The sequence below is a fragment of the Leopardus geoffroyi genome, chromosome E2, assembly GCF_018350155.1.
Source record: "Leopardus geoffroyi isolate Oge1 chromosome E2, O.geoffroyi_Oge1_pat1.0, whole genome shotgun sequence".
Classification (NCBI taxonomy): Eukaryota; Metazoa; Chordata; class Mammalia; order Carnivora; family Felidae; genus Leopardus; species Leopardus geoffroyi.
This window is the reverse complement of record NC_059335.1, coordinates 59,082,505-59,106,807: the sequence shown is the minus strand read 5'-3', so window position 1 is coordinate 59,106,807 and position 24,303 is coordinate 59,082,505. Positions and strand designations below refer to the sequence as shown.

The following is a 24,303-nucleotide window of genomic DNA, read 5'->3' as shown; positions in this document are numbered from 1 at the left end:
CCCATAGTGACCGTGACTTCCTGAACGCCTTTCGATGCAGCAGCAGCAGCAAAACTGAAGTGCTTGGCACACACCTAATGAGCCGTCCAGTGCCCAACTGGGCGAAATTCTAAAAGGTTCCTGAAAGAAAGAGGAGAGGTCTGAGTAAAAGGACACGCTGTGTGCTATAGCTGCAGGGTTCAGTAGTATAAAGAGAGTTCTCCCCCTGGTGAGATATCCTGTCCCTGATGGCGCCCGGCAGGGGAGGGGGGGAGAGGGGAGCAGCACCGAGTCCGCGTAGCAGTGCAGCGGAACAGAAAGTTCTGAAGCAGGTGGGAATCCGCAGCGAGAGAGTAACTGCAGAGGGAGGGAGGACTCGCGTAGGATATGCGGTTTCGAGGCGCACCTCCCTGCTGAGGGAGCCCCAGGCCAGTCGGAGATGTAAATGTGGGAGGAAACGCGAGAATCCGAGGGTAATTCAAGAGAGTGTGCTCTCCCACCCGTAGTGTCGGGATGGGGAGGGGGGGCTGTCCTAAGAGACAGACCCTGAGTGGAGGGAGGAACCTACTCCTCTGCTGCCCGTTGGGGTGTCGGGTCCTGGTTCGTACAGAGTCCAGACGCGCCGTCCGCTGGGAGCTCTCTGAGGAGTACTCCTCCAAGTGCAAGATCAACCCATGTGTATTGAGTAGGAGTAGCTTTTGTAAGGCTGCCAGACGGCCTCTTAAATGCTCAAAAGCCCGCGAGTCCAGCTGCCCCCAAGCGGAGTTGATAAAACAGAAGATTCTTTGCCTTTCAGTGATGTTTGGGGCAGATGCCCAACTTCGTCCTACTTCTAAAAAGGGGAAGGGAAGTCGCTAGGACAGTGCGGCTTGTGCCCCTGTTGCTGGGCAGCGGCCCGCCCTGCCAGCCCTCAGGAGGAGGGGCCTGCCCACCCTCCCGGGGCCTTACGTGGCCCCTCGGTGCTTGTCATCCCGTGACCCGCACATGCCTCACCCCAGACACCACATAAGGGGAAGGAGACCTGTGACAACACAGGACCGCAGGTAAGAGGGCTGAGGACAGGTGCGCCCGAGGAGCCAGCACAGGCGACGGGACGCTGGAGAGGGGAAGACACGTCAGGGGAGAGCAGAGAGAACCGCTAACCAGGTCCAGGGCTGGTCCGCCCGGGGCCCGCCGCTCCGTCTGCGCTCGCACCGCGGCAGACCTCCCCCTGCACACCAGCGGCCAGGGCCGGATGTTCTTACTGGGCGCGAGACAGTGGAGCACAAGTGAGGATTCCTTCCCTCCCCTCTGCCACCTCTAATCTTCCCGGGGAGCAGTGTTCTCGACTGCCTTACCCCGCGGCCCTAGGAAGCACCTGGCTTGCACCTGACTCGGTTTCCAAAATGTTTATTCTGGTTCTCACGCCCCCGGCCCCCAGCAGAAATAGGGATTGCTAAACTCCCTTCCCCTTTATCTGGGTCTAATCCAACCAGTGTCCCAGATAGTCCTAAAACTTAAGGACTCTAGTCATTTTCAAAAACAATTTTTGAAGGCGGCGGGGTCCCAAGGGAACCCTCAAAATAAACCCTACACACAACCCCAGACAAAAGCAAGAGGAGGAGGTTACTGGGTAGGTGAAGATACAGTCACTTCCCAAGGTCATTCTTTAATGGCTGCTGCCTACCTGACCCCCTTCCCCCTTTTCTCTCCCAGCTGAGGGAGGGGACAGCATCCTCACCTAGACTGGCTTATATTGTCTGCTGTCGTTGCCCTCTAGTAATGGCTCACATTGATGGAGCTTTTTTATCTTTTCTTTTTTTTTTTTTTTTTAGGATTTTTTTAAAAGTAATCTCTATCCCCAGTATGGGGCTTGAACTCACAACCACAATTTCGAGAGTCACATGCTCTACCGACTGAGCCAGCCAGGAGCCCCATATTGAGCTGTTTTAAATGCTGTGAAAGTTGTAAAATGTGGCCCCGAGTTTTTCCGACACTCCTCCTATTGAGAGAAGTGTCCGTTGTGTCCGTCCCTTGAGTCCAGGCTCTGGGACAGCGTGGTTAATAGGCTGTGGCAGGAGTGACCGCCAGCTTGCAGGAGGAGGCCGACACCGGCTGTCGGGGCCCAGCCACCACGCGGTGAGGAAGCCCCCGGCTGCCCAGGGCGAGGCCCACACGGAGAGGAACTGACCTCACCCCCTCACCAGCCTTGCGGGAGCACCACCTTGGAAGGGGGTCCCCCGGCCCCAGATGCGCCGGCTCAGCTGTCGTCTCCTTGGGCAGAGACGGGCGCTCCGCTGAGCCCTGCCCAAATCGCAGGCGGGAGCGAGACGGGGGATTTTTGCCGCTTCAGGTTTGGAGGGTGATCTGCTGTTCGGAGTAATCAGTTGTATAATGTTCGTATTGTGCTATTCGTATATAGATTCTACGTATTCACACGTGTCATCGAAGGTAAAATCTGTAAACACAAGTTACATGCGTGGATAAGCGAATGCCGAATTTCACTAAGTCCTCACTACCGCTTCTGGGGGGGCCCCTGTTCACAGACCGGAATCCCCCTGCCCTCAGCCCCCCACTGGTCGGTCGTGAGGTGGAGTCTTAGGCACTGATCATAGACTACGCCAGCGCCCTCTGTGCGTCTTCTGTGCCTGTGGCCCGCCTTCACCTGGTCACCCGAGGCGTTTTCCGGAAGGGGAACGGGGGAGGTGTGATCTCCCCGCGGCATGCCGGAGGCCTGCTCAGTCCGGAATCGTGCGGGCCTGGGTGCCGTGGCTCTGTGTCCAGACTTCCTGCTGCCCTCGGAGCCCGTCTGCGCGTCGCTAAGCAGCTCCCCCCACCCGTGGCGAGCCCCTGGTGTGATGGGCGCCAGCCAGCGCCGCCTCTGCTGCCTGGAGTCGCCCGTGCCTCGCGGCATTGGTAGGCGAGGGGGCAGCGGCGGCCCGTTGCTGGCGTGCGGCAAAGCCCCTCCGGACCCCCCCGCCCCCTGGCCCCCGGGGGCCCCGGCCACTTGGCCGGTCCCTGTCGTCGTCTGGGTTCTCACCAGAGACCACTTGGACGGCCTTGCAGACGGGCGCACACTCCCGTGCCTCTGGCGGACCAGGATTCCTTCCTGTGGATGGAGCCCTTTGTTTTCGGTGTCCCTAAATCACAAAGGTAAAAATGGGAGCTGACCTGTGACCATGTAACGTGGACGCTTTGCACTGTGGATGGTTTGGAAGCAATAAACTCAGGCCCCAAGTGCCGGGTTCTGAGCAAGCCCCACACGCCTCCCCTCCTCAGAGGGCGGGTTAACTGGTTCAGCCCTCGGAAGGACCCCACGAGGCGTGTACCCTTAGGCTCCCCGTTCCCGGGTGGGGGAGACAGGACGAGGCAGGACCCGTCCCCTGGGGACACGCTGCTGGATCCCCTTTTGGCCACCAGCAGGGCCCCGGGGGGGGGGGGGACTGCAAGCCACGGTGGCTCGTGGGGACCCCAGAGAGAGGACTTCGTGGTTGAGGCGTGTGGTGGTGAAGCCGGGCACACGGGATTGGCGGCGAGTGCAGCTCTGACGTGGCGCAGCTGTGCCTTCTCAGGTGACGCGCCTTCCCTCTCCGTCACCGGAAGCTCTGCACGGCCTTTAGTTCGCCTAAGCTGCCCACCAGGGCTTCGAGAGACGTGCTCCTACCAGCACCCCCGCCACACGGGTGGGGAGGCCGAGGCACGGGGAGCAGAAGCGCCTGCCAGCACTCACGGGAAGAGGGAGCGTCGGGACTTGAACTCAGGCCCTCTGACTCCCGCCCTCTCGGCTACAGCCTTCGCCATCTGCTTGTCAGGAGCCCTGGGGTCTGTGCGTACAGGGCCCTCTCTCGGGACCGGCACAGCTGTTTCGGGGTAGGGTTTGAGGCGGCGTTGCCTCCCTCTTTTTACCTTTCCAAGGTTGGTTGGTTTTAAACAACTCCTGTGATTAGGAAGAGACCTCCTTGGTTTAGTTTGGCCCTTTCCTCCCCAAAGCCAGGTCCCCCTTAACACAGATCAAAGGGCCTGACTCCTTGAAATCGGGTTCATGGGGGCACGTCTTCTGTCCACGACCCGGTGGCATCGGATTTCTGTGGGTTTGTCGGGAGGCCGGCTGCTGTCCCAACACAGACTCTGTGCGGTGGACGGCAGGTGGCGCTGCCGCCCCGTGGAGAGACGGTCGGGGGTCGCTTCCTGGGGCCGGCGGCCGCCTCTCCTCTCCGAGGAGGGTCCCCTGACCCTTCCCCCGGGGAAGGCACCCTGGCGAAGACCCCTGGAAGGCTAACCAGAACCCCCTCGCCAGGCCTCCGGCCGTTCGGACAGAGATGGCCCAGCCCTCCCTGCTGCACGCGAGCCGTGACCACGTGGGGTTGCAGCAGGGCCCAGAGACGTGTGCTGCTGCGTGGCTTGCTTTGGGGGGATTTCCCAATACAGAAGCGTCTTCACCCTTTTTCAGAGGGTATCTGAGGACCTGGCTCGCTTCTCTGTGGCCATCAACCCCAGACACGGGAGGACACGTGGTCCCTGCACACGCCATGGCGTGCTAGTTTTAATAAGATGCTGGGAGAGGCTTGTCACTATCTCTCCCCAGACCACTGTCCCGAGGCCACCGGGTATGGCCTACACCTTCGCTGCACAACCACGCACAAAGCCTACACTCTGAGAGTTGGAGCGGGCCCCTCGCCGACTGTGCTCACAGTGGGGGCTTCCTACCTCCGCTCGGGGCCCAGGGGTGCCCCGGCCTTGGTGGCATCTCCTCGGGATGTCGACGCAACCCCAAGGGTCCTGGTGCTACACCTGGGTGTAGGTGCCACTGAATCTAGCCCCAGGCGAGGGCAGACACACGCAGGTGCCCAGTGTCTGTGGTGGTCTTCCTGTCACACCTGTAGACGTCCCCATCCCTGGAGCACACGCGTCACCGTTGGGAAAGGCCTGTGGTTTGCCTCAGTCCTGAAATCCAGCCGTGTCCCTTCATGAGTGGGCAAGGCTTGTCTGCCGGAGACGGCCAGCAAAGACCTCGCTCCTTGAAACAGCCCAGAAGATTCCAGAAGCAGAGCGGAGAAGCGCAGGGGGCCAGGGAAGCGAAGGGGGCTGCCGTGGGGGGTGTGGGGTGGAAACCCATGAGATCCAAGTCTAGGGAGTTGGATGTCAGAGATGTGAGCTGGTGCTGCTGGGCCAGTCTCCCCCCACCCCATCCGCATGACCCACACCCCCGGTGCCAGGCACGGGGTGTCCCGAGACCCCAGCAGAGGCTGCTTATGGACCGCACTTCAACTCGCCCCTTTTCACTAGGCTGGTGGCTGGAGGAAAGTGGGTGCCCGGGAGCCATGGAGCACAGTGCTTCAGGGACATGGGCTTTGCTTCTGAGTCCAGATTCCAGCTGTTGTCAGCAGGGTCTGGAGCAAGCCCCCTGACCGGTTTCTGCTGTGCAAGGCAGGAGTCGTCCTAGGACCTCCCTAAGGGAACCCCAAGAAGGATCAGGCGCGTGTGGGAAGGGGGCTTGCTTGCCCGGGCTCCGCTTCCCTCCGTGGGCCCTCGGCCCTTGGCCCTCCCCCCTCACCGCTGCTGGGGCTCAGAGCCGCTGCCTTCTCGGGGCAGGAGGGGGCAGCAGAGGCCACTCTGAGCCGACCTCACCGAGGCTTTTCTCAGGAGCCCAGAGACACTAGCGGAGACTCTCAGACTCGGCACTCGCCAGGACCCCCTGGAAATCTGTGAAAATCCTGGGTCCTGCCTCCAGAGAGTCGAATCGAGTGGGTGTCAGCCCGCCCCCCGCCGACCCGCCCCCTGCCAACCCGCCGATCTGTGGTTTCAGCAGACACCCCAAGTGTTTCTGATGAGGGCGGTTCCACACTCAGAGGCACCATCAGAAATGCAGTCGCAGGGCTCAGGGGTCTTCTGGCCTGGAGGTTAGGAAGTCCTCCGTGGGAAGGGCGGACAGTCTGTCCTGGGGTGCGTGCTAGAAGATGCAGAGCTCAGCGGTTCCCGAACGGAGTGCTCGATGGGAACCCCTGAGCAGAGGGCCCTTGCATCTTGAGTGGCACCCACCCCCACCTGCCCCCCTGGATCTCTAGGAAGCAGGGCGAGCCACGCGTGGGTCTCGTGGTCACTCCGGTTTGGGCACCACAGAGCGAGGTCATTCCGTTTGCTCCCAAGGACCATCATCTCATCAACCACTGCCCTTCATGGGTCGTGAGGACAGATAAGGAAACTGAGGCTCAGAGGCGACGCACCTTGCCCGGGTTAGATGGTGGCAGAACAGGGACTCTAGCTCTCTCTGTCCGCTCCCTCTGGGATGCCTGATGGCTGTTGGGAGCCTGGAAGCCTAGGGAGCCAGGCCCTTGTGGACCACCCCCTCCTTGTCCCCAGCTGTCCAGCCCCAAAGCGGAGAGAAAACTGGGACAGATGGGCTTTGGTTGGCCAGGCACCTTCCCCCATCAGAAGCGCATACCTGAGTGCCTTCAGGCCGGGGGCCAGATGTGGATCAGAGGCGAGCTCCAGGGATGGGGTGACGCCTGCCCGGCTGGGCCTGCAGTTTCCTGCTGCCTGGGACCGGGCCGCCAGGAGGCTGTTGGGCGCGCCCAGGACGCCAACCCCCCCACCCCCAGCAGAACCCTGGAGTCCCTGCAATGTGTGACCCACAAACAGAAACACTATGGCGTAATCCCTGCCCCCTCCCCATGTCCAGGTGTTTTAATATTGGGGGGAATTCATGCACTTAGGGTCCAGGACCGCCCCCCTGAGGTATGCTCAGGGGCGTCGGGATTAATTCTACCCAGGGGGCTGTTTACATGCACAGCGGGGGTGGTTTGACACCAGGCTCTGAAACGCCTTTGCAGTTTAAGATTGTAACTTGCTTACGCACGTTTTTGTGGGGGGTGCACGTGGGAGCTCCGTGGCCCCTGTGCGCATCGGGGCTGAAATGGGCCCTGCAGGGGCGGGGGGGCACATGCCAAGCAAGCCTGTTCCGTGAGTCACCTGTAGCAGCAGGGCGGTGTGCAGTCTCGAACATGGGTCTGGAGACCATTTTGCTGCAGTGTTCAGGCCCTTTCTGGGCCAGGCTCTCCTTGCTGGGAAGGCTTTTCTCTCACTCCCAGGCCCCTGGTCGGACTGGGAGACAGAGGCCAGGCCCCATCCTGGGGCTCCCTGGCCGGCCAGTTTTCCTGCACAGTCCCCTCTGCGTGCCTCCCCCGCAGCCAGCCCGGGGCGTGGGAGCGCTGGGAGGGCCTGTAGAGACACAGGTGTCCTCGGGGAGGTGCGCAGGAAGCGGGGCTCACCTCCGCCCCGGCCTCTGGCCCAGAGGCGCCAAAGCCAAGCACAGCCGGCGCACACGAGGTCTTTGGCGCACCAAGGGACCACATGAGTGGGCGCGGGGGCTGGAGCCACGGCCGGAGACTGGGGAGCTCGCTGGCTGGGCTGGCATTGGGTTTCTCCTAATCAGCCCCGCTTCCCGGAGCCTTGGTCCTAATTGGGGTGCAGTCTCCGCGGAGCAGCGCGGGAGGGAGGACGAGACCCGCTCTCGCCTGCGGAAGTTGCCTGGATGTGAACACAGCCCAACATTCCTGCGCTGGAGGCCCGGGGGATTTTCTCCAGCCCGGCCTCGTTTTCTCGGGCACCGGTGGCTGCCCCAGTGGCCTCCAGCCCAGGAGGACCGTGCCTTCTCTGCTCGCCGGGCACCCACTCCCGCAGCGCAGGGCCAGGCGCGTGCTGGAGACAGAGGGCTGTGCCGCCGGGGAGACCCCCAGCCCCCGACGCTTCGGCCCACCAGAGCCCCAGGGTGAAGTCGCCGGCCTTTTCCTGTACCCTTTATCTCATTTTATAGACAGCGGTTCGTTTGGGACATTAATTGCCTGGGCGAGTTTGATAATTTTGATGTAACCGAGCACTGGAGAAATTACCCTCACGTCCAAAATGTCAAATTTGAGAAGAACCAGGTTCAGAGGCTCGCGACCCCACGACGCGCAGAAACTGCGGTGGGTCCTGGCATGGCCGCCCGACAATGGGACTTTATTGTGTTTGTTTTCTTAGGTGGGCAGGGACGGCAGTGGAAAGAGGGTGGTCGGCTGGAGACACAGGTTTTTAAGCAGTGTTCCCCACCCCCCAGTGACTCGAGGGGGAATGTTCGCGAATGGAAATGTTTGTCACCTTGCTCTCCCAGCAATGGCCCTTTTCTGGCTTAAATTTTACTCACTTCTCAGTTGGGGAAAACCAGGTGTAGAACACCAAACAAGACAAAAACAACAACAAAAGCCCTACGAAAAGCCTTAAAGTTGCCTCACAACGTATAACAGCCTGACTATGGGAACATCAAAGTCTGACACTCAAGTAAAACTCTCATTGGTGGCAAAAGAAGGTGAAAAACAAAAGCCAATATATCATAGATCTACTTATATATATATATGGTTCTCCCTGGGGGAAGAAAAAAGAGTACAGTTTTTCTTTCAACATTTGATTATTTCTTTAAAACGAGAAATGACATTTAGAGCGGCAGAGGCTCTTCTTAAAAACAGAAGCCAAGAAAAATAGTTCCTCGTGTCCAGATTTCATTTCAATGTGAAGTGAAGGAAGAGGAATAGAAAAGAGACAGAGAGAGAGAGAAAAGGGGGGGAAAGGATTCAGAATCCCCCATATTTTAAATACAAAACAAGTCTAGAGGTTCCAGGCTGGTTTCTGTGTAGATTTTGGGGTTTGGAAGATACTCTACAATCCCAATCCCGATAAAATACTCATGCGATTTTATTTCTGGTTGATACAATGTTAAAGGCCATGTACAAATGTTACACATTTTTATTTTTGTTCTTTTTTTAGGAAAAAAATACACAAAAGGCAAAACATCCTCAAATTGTCATTTTCTACAGTGCAGAAGGAAATTTAAAATACGGTCACGAATGCTGCACCCCAGCAGCCATAATACTAAAAAAAAAAAAAAAAAAAAAGGAGGGGTAGTCCTTCATTTTATATATATATTTATATAAACATATGGAAATTTGTTTTTACACAGATCGGACTTTGTTTCAAATTTACAATGGATCTCTAAAAAAAAAAAATTCTATGCGGCAAATATTGCCAACAAAGTTACACCATTAATACTGATAAACGGAGGAGCCTATGCGGTGTTTCGATTATCAGGGAAAAGAGAAGAATAAATAACAGAATGAGCCTTTTGCTATAGTTTAAAAAGTGCCTTAACCTTCCTGTGTCACCGCGATCCTGAATCCGTGCGCTCACCGGCCTTCCCTGCCCCCGCGCCGTGCCGGGCTCCCCTCGCGCTCCCACCGGACAGGCAGTACAGTAGAGATCGTAGAGATCAGGAGACAGTCGGGTCTCGTGAGAAAAACCCCCGCCGAAAAAGTCGAAATGCAACTCGAGACAAAACCAAGAGGACTGTAGAGAAGGCAGAGGAGGGCGGAGGGGACGGGGCGAGCCCTGCGTCGTCGGGGCTCCTTCTGGTTTCCTTTTGTACGGAGAACAGTGGCTTCAGAAATGCAAGTCCGCACCAAGGTCCACCTGCGGTCGCCAGAGGGCTTCTGAGATGGGGAGGGAGACGTGATTTCTTGCCCCCCCCCCACCCCTGGAAACACGGCTCTGAGAGGAGACTTGTGTGTTCCAAGACATTCTTTCCAAAAAAAAAAAAAAAAAAAAAAGTAAAAGTAAAAAGATAAATACTCAACCAAAATATAAAAGTATTTGATAATGATGGTCTCACATGTTTGCCTTTCTTCCGAAAGCCTTCCCCCACCTTCGCCGCTGGAGGGAAGGCGGGGAGAGACCTCAGCTGCTTTCTTGTTTGGGTGTCGAGGGTTTCCCCCAGCACAGCACCTTCTCAGCCGGCTTCAACTGGTTCAAAAATAGATTTTTATTTACCAACAGCTGCAGTCAGACCAGGCCCCTCAGCCACCACGAGGGAGTGGGTGCCGCCGAGCTGGCTCTTCCTTTGCCTTGGGGACTCCTTTCCAAATAATCCGGGTGGGTAGGGGTCAGACCCTTGTCTTCTGCCTACGGTTATACCTCAAGAATAGAGCAGTTTCTGCGACGGGTTCCGGGTCCCCGGGCCAGGCCGCCCGTGCCCAGAGGGCCCCGCGGGCTGTGGTCTCACATCACGCAGGGCTTGATGTCTTGGTAGGTGACCTGCTGGTGGTAGTAGGAGCCGCTGCCCGCTGAGTGCATGGACGAGGGCGCCATGGTGTTGAAGGAGAAGACGAACTCCTTGCGGTCACACATGCCAGGCGACTGGGAGTGATACCTCGGGATGCCTGCAGAGGAGGGACAGGAGAGCAGGGAGCACAGTGTTAGGACGGGGCCCCGGGCGCCAGGAGGAGAAGGCCGCCTCCAGGCCCGGGCGCGGGGGCCCACCGCCTCCCTACGCCCCACCGAGGTGCCAGAGTCCCAGAGCTCTGGCCTCAGGCGGGTTTGGGCCGGGCTCTGTGCTCCAGCAGGAGATCCCGGGACCCCGGTGACAAGCACTGTTTCCTGGGTGCCGGCGGCCTGGGCCTCCTCTGCCTCCGTCACCAAGTCCGGGGCCGGGGCTTCCTGAGGCCACAGGGGAAGGGGTGAGGGGGCCGCCTCGGGCCAGGAGACCGCAAGGACAGCCTGGCCTCCACCTCCGGGGCCAGCCCAAGGCCTGTGCCCGGTGCCGGGGCACCCGCCTCCCAACCCCAAAGGCTGCGAGGCCCTGGTACACGACGACGACGACGGGAGGCTTCTCCAGGGGAAGAGCCCCTTGGAGAAGAGTCCCCTGCCCCCCACCCCGGGGTGAAGAGAGGCAGCCAGAGCCGGGAGTCTGAAGCAGGGCGATCCCCGCGGAGGGGTGGCCCTCCAGCCTCCAGGCTGGCTCCTGCCTCCCTTGGGCGGCTGACAGCTGAGCCCTGACAGGCCCCGCGTAGCTCCTCCGAGCCCTTTCCAGAACCAGACCCAGGGAGGCTGGCGGGTGCCAGAGGAGGGTGCCTGGCGGGAAGCTGTTCCCCCTTGGAGGCGTCCTCCTTGGAGGGGTGAGGAGGAGGGCATCTGGGGAACAGAAAGGCCGGAGCTCTGAAACAAAGAGTCTGTGGGGCCTGCACCTCTAACTTGGTCTGGGCCTGGCCACAGCCCCTGTGTGCCTCTGTCACCACAAAATGTGCCCCCACCCGACATTCCCAAGGCCAGGCCTGGTTCCCCAGGAGCCCAGCGTGCTGGGCCTCTGAACACCCGGCCCAGGCAGCTTGGGGCCTAACTCTCCCCCTCGGCCCAGGCAGCTTTCCGGTGGGGACTACGGAGCCAGGCGGCCAGGGCCGGGCTCCCGCTCCATATCCTGGGAACTTGCTGAGGTGTGTGAGGGGGCTGAGGACCCAAAGGGATGTAAAACATCGGGGTCTGAGTCTTTTTTGGCGAGGAAGGGGCCTACTTGGCCAGGCTGGGGGCTACCAGCAGCGGGGAGTTGGAACCAAAAACGAGAAGCAACAATTATCGTGGCCCAAATTGCCCTCCCCCCTGCGCTCACCCCTCAAAGTGGGGGAGGTCCAGCCAAGACGTAGCTTGGCGAGCCGCTGCCTCCCCCAAGCACCGGGGCCGGCACCCCACGGAAGTGGCCGAGAGTTCTCGCCCGGGGCGGTCGGCGGTTTGGGCGCCGGCTCTCGGGAGCAGCGTGCCTACGGATGTCGGATGCCCCTGGGACCGGGACAGCCCTGGTCCCCCCCACTCACCTTGCAGCTCGGCTGGGGCGTTGTGACTATTCTGGTGTAGATACGGCTGGTCCAGGGAGTGCGTGGAGAGGCTGCCGGACAGGGGGTTGGCCGTGGGGTTGCAGGGGGACAGGGGCTGCTGCTTGATGTAGGAGGCGCCGCTGTTGAGCGCGGCAGAGGCTGAGGGCGGCCAGGCGGCCGTGGAGCCCGAGTAGACCGCGTGCGGCTCCATGACCCCGCCGGCGGCCGCAGGCAGCAGCGGGGAGGCCGGCACGGAGCTGTCGTGGTGCGGGTACTCACCGGCCGCGGCACCGCCACAGCTGCCCATGTACGAGTGGCCGCCGTTGGCGGGCAGGTGTGGCACCGAGTGGCTGGGCAAGGCCATGCCGTCCACGTTGCCCGGCAAGTGGCCGTTCATCATGCCCAGGCCGCCCTCCAGCGCCAGGCTGTTGGGCGGGCACGAGAGGCCGCCCGCGGAGCTCTGGAAGCCGTAGGTGTCCGGGAGGTGGTTGAAGCCCAGCCCGTTCATCATGCTGTACATGGGCTTGAGCGCCTGGCATTTCCTTCGGAAGCCGCGCGGCCGCCGCCGAAAGGAGCCCTCCTCGAACATGAACTCGCTGGCCGGGTCGATGGTCCAGTAGTGGCCCTTGCCGGGCCGCCCCAGGCCCTTGGGCAGCTTGATGAAGCACTCGTTGAGCGAGAGGTTGTGGCGCACCGAGTTCTTCCAGCCCTGGTAGGAGCCGCGGAAGAAGGGGAAGCGACTCTGCAGGAACTGGTAGATCTCGCTGAGCGTCAGGCGCTTGGTGGGCGAGCTCTGGATGGCCATGACGATGAGCGCGATGTACGAGTAGGGCGGCTTCTCGGGGCGCCGGATGCCAGCGTTGGTCTTCTTGGCCTTGGACGGGCCGGACGACGCGGGGTCCATGGCCGCGCCGCCGCCGCCGCCGCCCCCGCCGCCGCCGCCGCCGCCGCCGTGCGGTGGCTGCTGCTTCTCGGGCGCCGAAGACATCGGGTGGCTGCTGCTGCCGCCGCCGCCGCTGCCGCCGCTGCTCTGCGCCGCCGACGAGCCGGGAGGAGGAGGAGGAGGAGGAGGAGGAAGAGGAGGGGGGGGAGGAGGGCGAGGGGGAGGGGGCTGCGCGCGCGGGGCTGGCTGCGCCTCTGCCGTCATCCGCGGCCACTGCTCCGGAGCGGGCCTCGGCGCGCCCTCCCCCGGCCGCCCGCCCGTCCTCCCCGAGGAGCGGCTGGATCCGCCGGCGGTTGGCGCGGGGCCCCCCTCTCTCCAGCTCCCTCCTCCCCCCCTCTCTCTCCTCCCTCTTTCCCTCTCGCCCTCCCACTAGGGAAGGAGCCGAGCGGAGGCTGAGGGCAGCCTCTTTGCCGCAGCCCCGGCAGAGGCCGCGAGGAAGCCCCCTCCCAGCCCGTGTTTTGGGGGGAGGCACCACCTCCGGGGGCCTGCGGCCGTGCGCCCCCGCGGGGAGCAGCTCCCGGCCCCCGCCACCCGTGGCGCTCGGCTCCACGGCTCCAGCCAGGCCGCCCTCACTGCATCTTCTCTCCGAGGCGTCCCGCGGGCCGGACCGAGACCCTCCAGGAGTTCCCTCCCCTCCCTGCCCCCCTCCGAGCCCCGCGTTGGTGGGCGCTTAAAGGGCCCCCACCCTCGCCGCCCGGGGGCCGCCGGCAGAACGGCCCCGCCTCCACCAACCTGGCGAGCAAGTGTTAATGCGCCCTCGGCCCCGCGGCTCGGCCCGCTGCGAGCAGCAACCCCCCCCCCCCCCCCCGCGCCTTCCCGGCCCCGAGGCGCGGGCACCCGGGGCCTTTCCCCACGCGTACAGCCCGGCGGCAGATCGCAGACTGCGGCGGCGGCAGCGGGCACCAGGCCGTGGCCACCGCGGGCGCAGCCGGCTCAGCCACGGGTCCCCGCGGCCAGCGGGCGTCCGTTCCCGTGAGGGCCCGCCTACCCGCTCTCCCCGCCCCGGGAAGGACTGCGCTGCGCCCGGGACTTTTTGGACTCGCCCAGAAGCGCGCGAGCAGGCGGGCAGCCGCGGGAGCCGAGCGCGGGCGGAAAACGAAAGCGCAGGGCGGGTCGCGGCCGCTTTGTCTCAGGCGCCGCGGGCCCGGCCGGAGCGAGTGAGAGCTGCTGGGCCTGCGGGGACCAAAACCGCACAGGCTTTCCGGAAAAAGCGGCCCCGCTCATTTCTAATCCACGCACTCAGGCACCCGCGTGCATACACTGGTGCACGTGCAAACCCTGGAAATGAGGATTCCGGACGTTCAAACTCACACCCATTCGTGAGTGCCCACTCACGCACACCTTGCTCAGGCATGTGCGCGCCCAAGTAACGCGCTCGCTCGCGCGCATACACACCAGGCCCACGGGGCTTGAAATTCGCACCTACTCTCGCTCACGCGTAGGCTAGCCAAGTTCCAGTCTGAACCCACACGCTTCCTAGGGGACCCCCTCCCACACACGCACACACTGAAAATCCGCCTGGTTGGCCCCGCAGCGTCGGTGTTCCCCGCTTTCCAAGAACAGGTTCCGATTTCTCGTAGATGGTAAAGGCCCTGGCAGGAAGTTTATACGGCCCAACGTAAACACGTTTTGGGGGATTCTTTAATAATAATAGAGAATTCCGCGTGCGCGGGGGGAGTTGGCCTAATGCCCCTGTGGGTCGGCCTGCCGCCGCCGCGGGGCCTCTGACACTGCGCGCCAGGCCAGGTTCCGGAAGGCAGCCTGCGCGCGGGCGGGGAGCACAGGCCCTGGCGGCCCTCTCGCGCCAGGCTGTCCGCCGCACGGGGGCTCGCACGCAAGCTGTCCCTCGCAGTCCCGGGGTGGGGGCTGGGGCTGGTGGGGGCGGCCGGGGGCGGAGGGGGGGGTGGGGAACAGTGGCGCCGAGCCTGGGACCGCGCAGGAGCTGGGCGCAGCACACGGCAAGCGGGGACCCAGGTGAGTGCTGTTCGCGCGCTGACTGCGGGGCGCCGAGCCCAGCCTCTCCAGCCGGGGCCCTGGGCCGAGAGGAGGGAGGTGAGGGGTGTTTTTTCGCGGGTCGTCGCCAGGAGCCTGGATGCCTCGCCTCGGCGGGAGCCGGGGCCAAAGACAGATGCCGGGCTCGGAGTGCGCCCGCCCCGCGGCGCTTTTCAAAGCCCGCCGTCCTCTCAGGTTCCTCTGGCTTCCTTGTCCCCCGCTGTCCCCCCCCCCCTCGCTCAGACGCCTTCAGCTTCGGCCGTAGACGCCTCCTCGTCGCCTTCGGGGCGCCTGGCACCTCCGTGCGAGGAGCTGGGGGCTCGCAGGCGTAGCGTGCCCCGCGGTCGCCGCCTTCCCAGGCCGAGTGGCGCTCGCGGGAGAGGAGAGAGTCCCCTTCTCCGTGCTGCGTCTCCGCCCAGCTCTCTGGCCTAGGGGAAGGGTGTGGGGGACGTGACCACGTTGTGTGTGGTTGTATCTCCGCGCAGGTGGGCGCGCACAGGCAGACCCACCCCCCCTGAACTCAGCCCAGCCGACATCCACAGGCCACGGGCGCCCTGAGCATCCCGCACCGCCTCCGGTACATCTGGGCATCCAACACCCCTCGCACAGCTCGGGCGCCCCAACCCTCGCACCAACGCACCGGCCTGCCCGCCGCAGAGGACACGCTTTCCCTTAAGTGCACGCACCCCTACGCTGCGCATTTGCCCACGCACAGCCAGCCGCGTGTCCACCCGCAGTGGCTCCCGCAGCCCCTCCATTAGCGTGCACACGCGTTCTTAATTTTCTGTGGCCTTCTCTCCATCAAATTTCTTTTCTTCTTTTCTTTCCTTTTCATTTCATTTCTTTCCTTTCTCTTTTTCTTTCTTTCTTTCTTTTTTTTTTTTTTTTTTTTTTTGGACCAAACAGCAGCCTCAGGCTAGGAGGCCCTAGCGGTGCGGGGAGGGAAGTTCCCAAGAAAGGGTCGCTACCGCCAGCTGCTGGGAGAACATCTGGCTTTCAGCAGAGAGGCCGGTGGGGGAGGCTGTCACACTCCCCAGCCAGCTAGGGGTGCAGCCAGCGCGAACCCAGCGGCTCCCAGAAAGCGATAGTAACGCCTCTGTTTTGCTGATGGGGCGCCTTCAAAGAGGGGGAATCTATAGAACTTGAAATCGGGGGACACTTTTTCCACTAGCCCCTTCCCTCCCGGGTGCTCTCCAGTTGGGAGGGGGCTGCAGATGCCATCTTTGGCCAGCCCCGCTGATCATTTCCTCCCTCCTGCAAATCAAGATCTTTCACTGGCTCCTCCGGGGGCTCTGGGGGTGTTTTGGGGTAGGGGAGCTAATGCCTTCCTGGGGAGGAAGTGTGGGGTTGGGGCCCCACCTGACCCCCACTTACCCCTCAGGCTCTGACAGCAAACTGAACTCTGCAGGGAAAGCGCAGCGGTTACCTTGCCCGGGGAGAGGGGGCCGGTGGCGGGACCCTCAGGAATGTTGCAGATGGAGGCTCTCCCTAATCTCCACCCAGGAGGGAGGCAAAGGTGGGGGTGTGAGAAAGAGGGCAGATGAAATGAGCCCCCAGCTCTGTAATTTGGAGGGGACCCCCCAGGTGTAGGGAAAACCATTCCATAGCAAGGAAGGCTTTTCTGTATGCCCCGGACACTAGCCTCTCAACTCTTACGTTGGCGGGAGAAGCCTCGCTTGACCTTGCGCTTTGGGGTGGGGAAACTGAGGCCCACTAAGGCCCTGGCCTGGACCAGCCAGCGCTGCCAGGAGAACACCTCTCCATCTTTTCTCTCTACCCCCCAGACAGACCATCACTGCATTTGACCCTCCCGCAGCCGCCTCAGTGCAGGCCGAGAGTGGAGAGAATGAATTTAGAAATGCTTCTGTGGCCCCACGGCCCCTGCTTCCCAGGCGCACAGGCACAGGGACCAGTTAGGAAACTGGTGATGACAAGAGAGTAGCAGCTGTCACCGCCACAGTGATAACATCAGGACTTCTCAACCGCTGGCTCTCTCCAGGTGCTGATCCCAACCTTATAAACACCCCCTTGGATGTTCTTAACCTTTCTAAGGGCTGTGAATCCCTTTGACAAACTATTGAAAACTGTATCCTGTCCACCCTCCCCGCTCCAAAAGGCACATACCAGTGACATTCGTAGAATGATGTTCAAGGTCCCACCAAACACCTGGAGCCTATCCATGAACCCACGACCTCCCACCCATGAACCCAGGACCCAGCTTAAATGCCTCAAAGATACCTGTTTAACCTTCACAGCTCCACGTTATCCCTCCCTTTAGAGAGGTTCCCCCCGTCCCGCCAGGTTATTCTGAGTCTTGGGACATCCTGCAGAGCCCAGCTGCAAATCCAGGTCTGACCGAAGAACCAGGAATTAAGCCCCAGGCCACAGGGCAAGGGTCTGCAGCGGGAAAGGCAGAGAGACCCTCTCTCTGCCTGTACACGGGGGATGATCGTGGGCCACATTCCAATCCGGCATTCACCACCTAGGGATGTTGCCTAAACTATTTATGCCTTAGTTTCTTTTGGGGGAGGTGGTTGTTGGTTGATCAGTTGGTTTTTAACGGCTTTATTGAGCTGTAACTGACACATAACGTTGTGTAAAGTTAAAGCGTACAATGTGTTGATTTGATACATTTATGTGTTGCAAAATGATCACGCAGGGGCATTAGCTGTGGCCTCTATTCTGTCACATAGTTACCATTTCTTTTGTGTGGTGAGAGCATTTAAGATCTACTTTCTTAGCAACGTTCAAGTATGTTGCATATCGTTTTCAAATGTGAAACAGTATTATTAGATGTAATCATCATGAGGTGTAGGTTTTTCATCTAAAAAGGGGTACAAATAATGGCCGCTATTTCTCAGGGCTGTGGTGTGCGTTGGGCCGTCATAGACATAGGCTGTCATAGAGACAGAAACAGAACCCCCAGGGCCCATGGGACCGGGGGAGGAAATACAGACAGGGGTGAGTGCAGCATTTTGCTCTTAGCTTAAAGATCCAGAAAGACACCCCCTCCATCCCAAATCAAATCTGCACCCCAGCTTTGGCCCCAGGAATCCTAAACTGGGGGGGGGGGGAGTGTAAAAACAGACACGCCTGTGCTGTGTCCCACTCCCCAAGCCCAAGGTATTTTTACTGGCTAATTGCTAAGTGAAGCCGCCCGGGGGGTGAGAGTGCGCCGTAACCCGAGCAGGGAACCAGATCCAGCTCGGATTGTGCCGGGCCTGCTGAGCAGGAGGGGGCAGGGGCGAAGGCGGCAGCCGACCACCCACCGAGAGGGCAGCCGCCCTGTCCCCCACTACCCCTGCTCTGCATTAGCGTGGGCCCCCCCCCCCAGCCTCCCTCATCCCTGCTCCCTCGAACCCCTTCCGGATGATGTCCAAAGGCGACACAAGGTAGGGCAGGCTGGACCCCAGGCCTGAGGTGGGCGCTGGGCAGTCAGGAAAGCTGCCTGGTCTGGGAGAGTCAGTAGGGAGGCCCGAGGGGGCAGTGGTGGGGTATGTGAGTGAAAATGTGGCCCTGGGGTTGGGGACTGTGGGGAGAAATGTGAGGGTCAGGAGAGAGGCACCCCCCCTTCCCCGCCTTATGGGATGATTTGTGCCCAAAATACGTGGGCTATTTCTCTGCAGATGCTGGATGTGCACACGTAGCATGCCAATATGCAGGATATTGTCCAGGAGGCAAAAAAAAAAACACAGGAAGTAGGGGCATCTGGCTGCCTCAGCCTGTGGAGTACGTGGCTCTTGATCTCGGGGTCACGAGTTGGAGCCCCACGTTGGGCACAGAGTTTACTGAAAAAGGGGGGAAAAAACCCCGCGAGACATAGAGAGGGAGTAGGATAAGAGGAGGCCCACGGAGACGTGTCCTGTGGGCACTACGGTGCCAGGCAGGTGTATGGCATAAGGTCTGTGTGCACGGAACAGGGTGAGGGCTGCACGTGTAACTTGTTTCCCGTCTCAACGTCACAGGATGTGAGCGTGGTGCAGTAGCTCCCCGTGTAACAGGGCCGTAAGATTCCGTCAGCAGCGCTCGTTACGCGCATAGAGTATTCGACTACGCCGCCGTGAGCCGTTCCGCACACAGACCATTACAAGATGTGTATGACACAGCACATTACACACACACACACCAGTCCGGGGCGTGCACACAATCCAATGGGTTCCGGACACAGAATTTTGTAGGCTCTCTGGACCCTGCGATACAGAATTTCACAGACTGCTGTGGGGGGTGTGTGTATGGTCTCATGGGTCGTGGACACGAACATGTAAAACGTGTCCAGACCATCGTGGGAGAGGGGTTGGTGTGGCACGTGCCCGGGAGACCCAGGCAGCGTGAACGGAAGGACGTGGCGGGGTCCGAGCGAGAGCTCACGCGCAGAACGAAGCTGCAGTGACCACACGACCAGCACCGTCGAGGCCTGTGTGCCCGGGCCAGTCGCTAGCTCGCAAAGCAAAGCCGTAACTCTGGAAGGGGAGTCTCTTTTCGGCTCAGGTCCCAGGGGAGCGAAGTGACCCTCCTGCGTTATTCTTCTGACCACAGAGTGACTTTTCTGTGCCGTCGTCCTGGCGAGGGTGGGCGGATGGAGATGTGGGGACAAGATGCCTCTGTGTTGGTCACGGAGAGGCTGTGGGCTCAGGGCCGTGTGGAAGGAGCCCTGGAAGGGGGGCCCTGAATCACGGGATCCCCAGTTCCCTGGGCGTGCTGGGGCCACCGGGAAAGCTGATCCGATCGCAGTGCTCACCTCATTCTGGGGTGCTCTCCCCTACCTGTTCCCATCTCTGCACGTCCAAACTCCCAACCCCGCCAGCGCCCTGATTCTGGGCCCCGCCTCCGAGACGCGTCGTTCTCGGTGACCCCAAGGTGAGGAGGAGAGAGTGGCAGTGCCCTCTGGCCCGCACTCAGCTGGGGCCTGGGAGCCCCACCCACGGGGACCACCAGGGCCGTGCCGGGGGGAGCAACCGTGGGGAGGGTCGGCACACCCAACCCTGGCGGGTAGTTTTCCCCCTGAGTTGGGATGCACGGAGTGCTCCCCGACGCTCACGTTTTGGTCAAGAGAAGAAGAAGAAGAAAACAGTCTGAGGCTTGGGGCCACGGCCTTGAGCTTGCCCCAGTGTGGGCACTTGAGCCCAGAGCGCGCGTTTTCCATGACGTCCCTCGGTGAGGTATTTGACAACACTGACGCCCAGGAATTGGCAGCTCTGTTCCCTGCGAGATTGTTGGGGGTTTTCTGGCATCAGCAATGCAGGCTGCCCGCCCCCAACCCCCCCCCCCCCCCCAAGCAGAGCCCGCTCCCGGGTCGCGGAGCGTCCTGGGGCTTCTGTTCCGGATGCCTGGCCTGCCGGCAGCTCTGGTCTCCCCACAGAGGCCTCCCTGGCTGCTGGGCAGCCGTGCTCAGGAAGACGGGGCGAAGACGCTCCTTCCCACGCGTGCGTGCGTGCGTGCGTGCGCCTGCGGGAGAGGGACGGGGTGCCTCCCAGGCTTAGTTTTCCAACAGAGGACCCACACGGAAGGGGGCAGACCGAAGCCAGACGGTGCAGCAGAGAGGAAGGGGCTTTGGCTCCCGGCAGAGCTCGGTCCTCCTGAGACGGGAGGGGCAGTGTGGTGGGAGGACGCAAATGAGTTCTGTGTGAGTTTCCAAAACCAGACAGACAGGCAGACAGGCAACCCAGAGGAGAATATAAATGAAATTTCAAGGGCCAAGTATTTTGTATTTTCTCAGGATTTAGGGAGTGCTAAGACACCACGCAGCACAGCCAGTGGGGAAGGGGGCGTCAGAAGAATGAGGTCGAGGCACTGGGGGCCAGGCCAGGTGGGGAGACGACGGAGACAGTGCTCAGATGTGCTCCTTAATCCAAAGCAGCCCCGTCTGCTCCCAGAAAGCCGCCAGAGAGCCCTCAGAATGTGCCTGCCTGTCGGCCTCCACCACAGCTGCTGGTGCTCTGTGCGTCCCCACTCGGGCGTCGGCAATGGTGAAGACAAGCGTTATTTTTAGGGAGACGACAAAATGGGCCCAGCAGCGGCACCGCCTGGAAGGGAGGGACGGGGGAAGGGGCTTCACCAGCCTGAGGGCTCGGCCGCAGCCCAGGCTTGCTGAGAAAATGGAGGTGACACCCTCCTTCCGCGCATGCATCCCCCCGCGGTCTGGCCGGGTCCTTTTGTCCCAGCCGGGTTGTAACTCTGCTGGCACGGGGACCCTGGAGAGGTCTGTGCGTGGGCGCGCGTGCAAGGCACAGGGCTCTCCTGGGCCTGCTGCCTGCTGCCTGCACGAAGGGTCCCGGGGCAGTCAGAGCCGCGTGGGGTGCCGGGCAGCCTGGCCTCGGCACGTAGAGCAGGGAGGTGCAGTTGCCCGGGACACACGGACACCCTCCCCTCCTCAGAGAAGGGCCCGAGGACATTTGGTCATCAGAACCCAGAGACCCCTGGAGTCAGAGACACAGAGCAAGACTTCAGGAGACATTCTGATTGCGGGAGAATCAGTTCACACACGGAGAGAGACAAGAACAGACTGAGAACAAAGCCAAGGTTGAGAGAGAGAAACAGAAATCAGGTGGACTGACGGATTCTGCTTAGGGAGGGGGGCATCTAGAACACAGTGGCCCTGGGCCTTCGGGGGGGTCAGGCAGGGAGCCGCAGAAGGCAGTGAGGAGTGTTGTGTAAGAGGGAGAGAGATGGGGAGGAAGGGAGGGAGGGCGAGAGGCTGGGGCACCCTTCTCTCCGGGGCTCCCTGCACTCGGTCAGTGGCCACTGGACATGGAAGTTTCTCTGCGTCGTCCGGTTTTCCTGGGAGCGGGTCACAGACCTCATTCCCTTTAGCCCTGGAATGGGGCTTTCCCAGGACAGTGGGGAGGGTCGTTTGGGGGGCCCTTTTGGGGTCCCTGGGCCGTTTGGAGACGGCCGCAGGTGAACAGAACAGACAACCTCCGCAAATGATTTAATCTCTGGGTGCCTCAGTGTCTGTCTTCGTGTTGAGGGGATGAGGTCAGTGCCCATCCACAGAGCTGGCTGAGGACCAGACGAGAAAGCCTGGAAGGGCCCTGGCGGGGTCTGGGGGTGAGGTGAGGGGCCCCCTGAATGCGAACCAAGGCAGAGAGAGCTGTTGGGAGTACGAGTCCTGCCTGATTGAGACTTGGGTCCGCTGCTGTGTGATGAGGGTGCTGGTGGCCTTCGTCTCTGTGCTTAGGGCTTCCTCACCCGCAGAGCAGGACCAGGGATAGCAGTTGAGAAGATTAGATCCATGGTCGTTATTAGTGGGAGCACCCCTGCTCCCTCCTCCCTGGTGTTTGGGAAGTAGGGGGTCGAGATTCCTTGTCCCCTTATCGTGGAGGTCCCCAAAGGCTGTGGGGCCCCAGCCTAGGGACGTGGCTGGACAGAACCAGAGACTTGGTGGAGTGGACACAAAGTAGGGAGTGAGCCCGTGTGGCTGGACGGGTTCCTCCTCCTGCCGGCTCCATTTTGCCATCACTGAAACGGGCCCCACCGGGGTGGGATCCTGTGCACGGGATCCTGGCACCCACTTGGGGAGAAGAGCGTCGGGTTGGAGGTGAGCTGCCTCTGGCCATTTGATGGCTGGGGGCCGATTTTCTGACCCACAGCGGTGATGAGGTCTCAGGGGGGTCCCTCCCCACACCGCCATCACCCTCTGCCATCAGCAGGCCCCTCAGGGGCTCCCTGCCCTCAGGGTGCGGCCGTCTGGTGGCTGGAGATATGGGTCGCAGCCCCACCTCCCTGCCGAGCCAGCCAGCGGTGTGACCTCAGGGTGGGTTTCTTAACTTCTCCGGCCCCCTTCTACATTTGCATGATGGTGAGAATAAGGTATCTCCCCCCAGGGGAGACTCAGAGGGAAGAGCAGAGAAACCGCTGGGAGCCCATCTCACGGAGGGGAAAGCAAGGCACAGCACAGGCAAACAGTGAGGGCTCCGTCAATGTGGCATCGATTAAAGGACCCCTCCCTCCCTCCCTTGAGGGCACGTATGGGGTCCCAACTTTGGGCTCCATGGGCCAATCCGGAAGAAGAGGGGAGACCATCACCGCCCCCACTTTCCACCACCCCAAACAGCAAAATAACAGCCTCCCGCCTTGGGATCCCTGCCCTGTAACCGCCCCCACCCCCAGGCAAGGAGGGGGCAAACCCCCTTGCCTCCTGCAGCGGCCCCCCCACCCCCCACCCCGCTTCCCGGCACTGAGGGCGCCCGGTCTGAGCGCCCTGCCAGGGCAGCCGTCTTGCTGGCGGCAGGGGCCCGTTTAGCCCCTAGACCGCTTCCTCCAGGGTGCGCAGGCACGAAATCCGGGCAGAGGACTTGGGGCGAGGCTGACAAGGGAGCGGCCCCGGCTCAGCTCTTGGGACGCCAAGGGGTCCTTCCCCCCAGGAGCGGACCTCCAGGGGATTCCTCTGAGTGGGGTCCCGACCGGCCCAGGCGCCAGATCTTTCCCAGGGGAGATTACAGAGCGCTGCCCTCCTCCAGCGTCGGCTTCTCCTGCCTCCCGCTCCCGGCTGCAGAGCTCCTTCACCCGAAATACGCTGGGTTCCTCTTTGACTGTTACTGCTTCTGGCCTCTCAGCGCCCTGAGCTTGTTCCCAAGGGGCAGCTGTTACCCTACAGGGTTTAAAAATCCAACGGAGGAAAAGAAAAAAAAAAAAACCACAAAGTAGCCACTCAAAGCTTCGAGTCCTTTTATTCTGAAACAGATTTTCTCAATGCCTGAAATACTCCAAATCTTTGAACAGCGCTGGCGCTCAGGGGGTCTGGGCTTCCATTATGCACCTCCTTTCTCTACCCAGGCACCGATTAATCTTTCCCTGGGTGTGTGTGTGTGTGTGTGTGTGTGTTTTACTAATTCGCAATTACCTGCAAAGATTCTGTTCCTGACATGGGAAGAGGTCTTAAGCTCTGCTGTTTTTAAAAGCGTAAATCTGAAAATATTTTAAACATTTTGTTATATTCCCAAGGTCAAAGTCAATGCTTTTATCTCACTTCTCCCACCGCCCTTGTTGCTGTGAAAGTTTGCGAACGAGTTAGGTCCACGTGGGGGGGGGGGGCAGGCACAGCTTCCATGGGGATTATCCCCACCCCCGTGCCCTGGATCCGGTTAATTCACCATGAAAGCTAACTCAATTAGGAATCAAAATCGCTCTTTTTAAAAGAGACCAGGGATAAGTGTCCTGACACCCCCCACCGCCCACCGTGCCCACGTTTTTCTCCGGTTTTTGCAAAGGAGCATTTTCTGAAGCCCTTCACCGACACCTACCTGCCCCTAACCTCATTCCCCCTCCCTCTCGCTCTGTCTCTCCCCTTTGAAGCAGCCCAGACTCACTCCGCTTTGGCGAGTCTGACTCCAGCATTCTTCACGTCGCCTCCCAGAAAAGAACTCTCGGGGGCTGGCGTTCGGCCGAGGCGCTGCACCCGCGGCACAGAGAGCAGGGAGCGCGTGTCTCTCGCGCGGCCCTGGGCCCCCGCGGGCCTCTGGGTGCGTCCCCACTCCGCGTCCTGTCTGGCAGCCGGAGAGGCGGCTCCGCGTCCACCGGGGCCCCGGCGGCGGGAGGGTCCTGGGCAGACCGGGCTGCTTCCTGCCGCTCTCCTTCTGCAACGAAGCAATTATTTTAACCTTGGTTTGGGCTAATGATGGGTTCTGCTTGCGTGATCGCGGTGTTTATTTTACTTCGACCATCCCGGGGGAGGGGGTGTGCGCCTGGGCGCTGGGCTGGGGACACTGGAGTTGCACATTGGAAACGCTACGGTCGGGGAGG

General features: G+C 61.0%; 2 protein-coding genes and 1 long non-coding RNA gene across 3 annotated transcripts; 1 reads left to right on the top strand and 2 right to left on the bottom strand.

Annotated features, from left to right (window-relative positions):
* Positions 1–8,718: 8,718 nt before the first annotated feature.
* Positions 8,719–12,881, bottom strand: FOXF1 (forkhead box F1). Its single transcript, XM_045439908.1, has 2 exons — positions 11,628–12,881; positions 8,719–10,202 (listed from the first exon to the last, which is right to left on the bottom strand). Exons 1-2 carry the CDS (start codon positions 12,772–12,774, stop codon positions 10,042–10,044), a joined length of 1,308 nt encoding a protein of 435 aa, XP_045295864.1. The 5' UTR covers positions 12,775–12,881; the 3' UTR covers positions 8,719–10,041.
* Positions 12,882–14,002: 1,121 nt separating this feature from the next.
* LOC123577736 (sterile alpha motif domain-containing protein 1-like) lies at positions 14,003–16,351 on the bottom strand. The gene is made up of 2 exons (XM_045439915.1): positions 15,132–16,351; positions 14,003–14,990 (listed from the first exon to the last, which is right to left on the bottom strand). The coding sequence occupies exons 1-2, from the start codon at positions 15,143–15,145 to the stop codon at positions 14,003–14,005; spliced, it is 1,002 nt and encodes a 333-aa protein (XP_045295871.1). The 5' UTR covers positions 15,146–16,351.
* Positions 14,476–18,254, top strand: LOC123577737. The gene is made up of 2 exons (XR_006702053.1): positions 14,476–14,544; positions 16,351–18,254. It is a non-coding gene; the product is annotated as an uncharacterized LOC123577737 (long non-coding RNA).
* Positions 18,255–24,303: the final 6,049 nt, after the last annotated feature.